At 44.4% G+C, this 2,693-nt stretch overlaps 1 protein-coding gene across 1 annotated transcript in view; it reads right to left on the reverse strand.

Annotated features, from left to right (window-relative positions):
• The window catches only part of ARMC9 (armadillo repeat containing 9), a 190,653-nt gene that overhangs the window by 143,388 nt on the left and 44,572 nt on the right, over positions 1 to 2,693 (reverse strand). The window contains exon 8 of the mRNA XM_023510364.1: positions 974 to 1,085. Within this exon, the coding sequence (XP_023366132.1) occupies positions 974 to 1,085 (112 nt within the window). The remainder of the gene's footprint in view (positions 1 to 973; positions 1,086 to 2,693) is intronic.

The raw sequence follows: 2,693 nt of genomic DNA on the forward strand, positions 1-2,693 counted from the left end.
GAACCTGCCACCTTAGGTGTATATCGCTGGTGCCTTAGCCACTTGAGCCACAGGCGCCGAGCCAAGAATTTTCTCATTTTTAATTTCTAGTAGTATAAACATTGGTAGATAAAATTCATGTAAACAAAAGCTCTTTGAGGTCCTCAGTAATTTTGGGGAGTGGAAAGGGCTCTGAGACCAAAAAGCTTGAGAAGCAACTGCAGGTTTACACTGTGATCAATCTGAAGACTTAGGGGGAAAAGTAACAACATAGACTAGGCTTGGTTCCCCTAGAGTCTTGTTAACATTTCTTACCCTTGAACCTGCCCAGGGTGGCTGCATGGCAGTGCTTGAACAGAGGTCTCTGTAGGGCTATGGCGCGGGCCCAACTCTGAGCTCTCCCATGAGGGGCCCCAGAGGCAGGGAGGTGGGGATCATGACCAGGAAAGGGCCACGTAGCAGGGGCCTCTCCAGGGCCTTCAACCTGCATGTATCACATCCCACAAAGGCAATGGCAACTATGATATAGGATTGTTGGAGTTTTTTAATTAAGAGACAGGGTCTCACTCTGTCACCCAGGATGAAGTGTAGTGCCATGATCCGGGGCTCAAGTGATCCTCCTGCTTCAACTTCTAGAACGGCTGGGACTACAGGTGCTTGTTACCATGGCTGGCTTGGTTTTTTTATTTTTTGTAGTGAAGTGATCTCGCTATATTGCCTATGCTCATCTTGAACTCCTGTCCTCAAGTGATCCTTTTGCCTTGCCCTCCCAAAGTACTGGGATTACAGGTGTAAGCCACCATTGTCAGGTAGGGGGTTTTAAAGGAGCCCAAGGCTATCTTCAGATGCTGTTTTAAACTTTCTCAGTGTCAGAAGATAGCAGGAAAAAACATTTTTAATAGATATCTTAAAAGATACAAGCACAGTAGCCAGCCAAGAAAATTGGCATGGGTTTGGTTCTGTTTTATGTTCAACTTCAAGGAAAAGTACCTACCCAGCGCAGAGCCTGCAATAAGAAGGCTTTTAAGCGATCACTCCCCCAAATCAAATCCTTCTTCAGTTTCTCATAATCCAGGGAGGGCAGTAATGGGACATCTTTCAATCTCCTATTTAGCAATGAAAGTTCAAAGAGAAAGAAAAGGGCAAAAAGGCATGTTCATTATAACTTCTGAGCATCATGACACTGATCTAGAGCTGCAGAAAGAAGAACCCAGCAGTGGAAAGCTGTCCCCTGGGCTCCCAGAATGAACTCCCAGCTTCTACCTGGGGGCTGGCTGGGTTCCAGGTTCTCTGCCCCTGCTTCAACTGGCTCAGGCCCACCTGTTCTGCTGGATGGACTGAGGTTCTGTTTAACATTTTTCCTAAAATGAGGAGTCTCTCCCTGAACAGATTAAGAAACTTCCACATTCATCTTAGGCCGGGTTCCCATACAGAGGAAAGAAACAGCTGTGGAGGCTTCCTAACTTTCCACCCAAGTTCCACTTAGAACTCTGAGCAAAGCCCAAATACTATCAGCAGCTCCATCCATCCCGCAGTTCTACCTACAAACCTGAAGCCACTGTGCCTCGCCAGCCCAAGGGACTTGATGGGGGAGTGTGAAGGACAGACCAGGGGTGAGGAAATAAGTGTGAAGAGGAAATGGATGGGTGGCTCGGCCACAATGGTAGAAGCCAGTGGTCAGGAAGTTGGGTGAGGGGTATAGCTATGAGACAGGCTGTAGGGTAATTTGAAGACTCTCCTCAAGAAGACTCCAAACCAAAGAACTCAGGGGAGCCAGGTTTCAATTAAGAGAGATCTTTCTTTTATTAATTAAAAAATTTATTGACATATAATTAATTATATATATTTATGGGGTACACATGATACTTTGATGCATGTATATGATATGTAAGGATCAAATCAGGGTAATTAGCATATTAATCACCTCAAACATTTCTCGCTTCTTTGTATTGGGTAAGAGAGACCTCTGACTAGAGATCTACACAGCTTCAGGCTGATCCAACACCAAACCAAAGGAATGGCCTCAGCTTCCTCCTCACTACAACAAGTGTCTTTCTCACATTTTTTTTTTTTTTTTGAGACAGAGCCTCAAGCTGTCCCCCTGCAGTTGCATCACAGCTCACAGCAACCTCCAACTCCGTGGCTCAAGTGAGTCTCCTGCCTCAGCCTCCCAAGTAGCTGGGACCACAGGCATCGGCCACAACATTCAGCTATTTTTTTTTTTTTGGTTGCAGTTGTCATTGTTGTTTGGCGGGCTCCAGCTGGATTCAAACCCGCCACCTTAGGTATACATGGCTGACGCTTTAGGCACTTGAGCCACAGGCGCCGAGCCCACATTTTGTTTTGTTAAAGAAGAGTACATGGAAAAACTCATGAAACTGAATGAGGTCTGTGGCTGAGTTAATGGTCCTGTATCAGTGTTAATGGTCCTATTTCAGTGTTAATTTCGTTTTAATATAAGGCTACAATCATTTAAGATGTCACCACTGGGGAAGTGGGGAGCCTCAATTTCCCATAAATCTGTATTTATTTCAAAATAAAAAACTAAAAACCACAACAAATACATGTGTCTTTCAGTATAAAGGAAAAAAGCTACTGCATAATATTAAATGGAGTTTGGCAAAGAGACTGAAGCTTCAGGTTTAATTTGCTTTTAAGCAAATGGAATTGGAGATAACATGCTCCAGGGTGTATTACCTACAGAATAAAAAATT

The sequence above is a fragment of the Otolemur garnettii genome, unplaced genomic scaffold, assembly GCF_000181295.1.
Source record: "Otolemur garnettii isolate 467f Iridium unplaced genomic scaffold, OtoGar3 scaffold00013, whole genome shotgun sequence".
NCBI classification, from domain to species: Eukaryota; Metazoa; Chordata; class Mammalia; order Primates; family Galagidae; genus Otolemur; species Otolemur garnettii.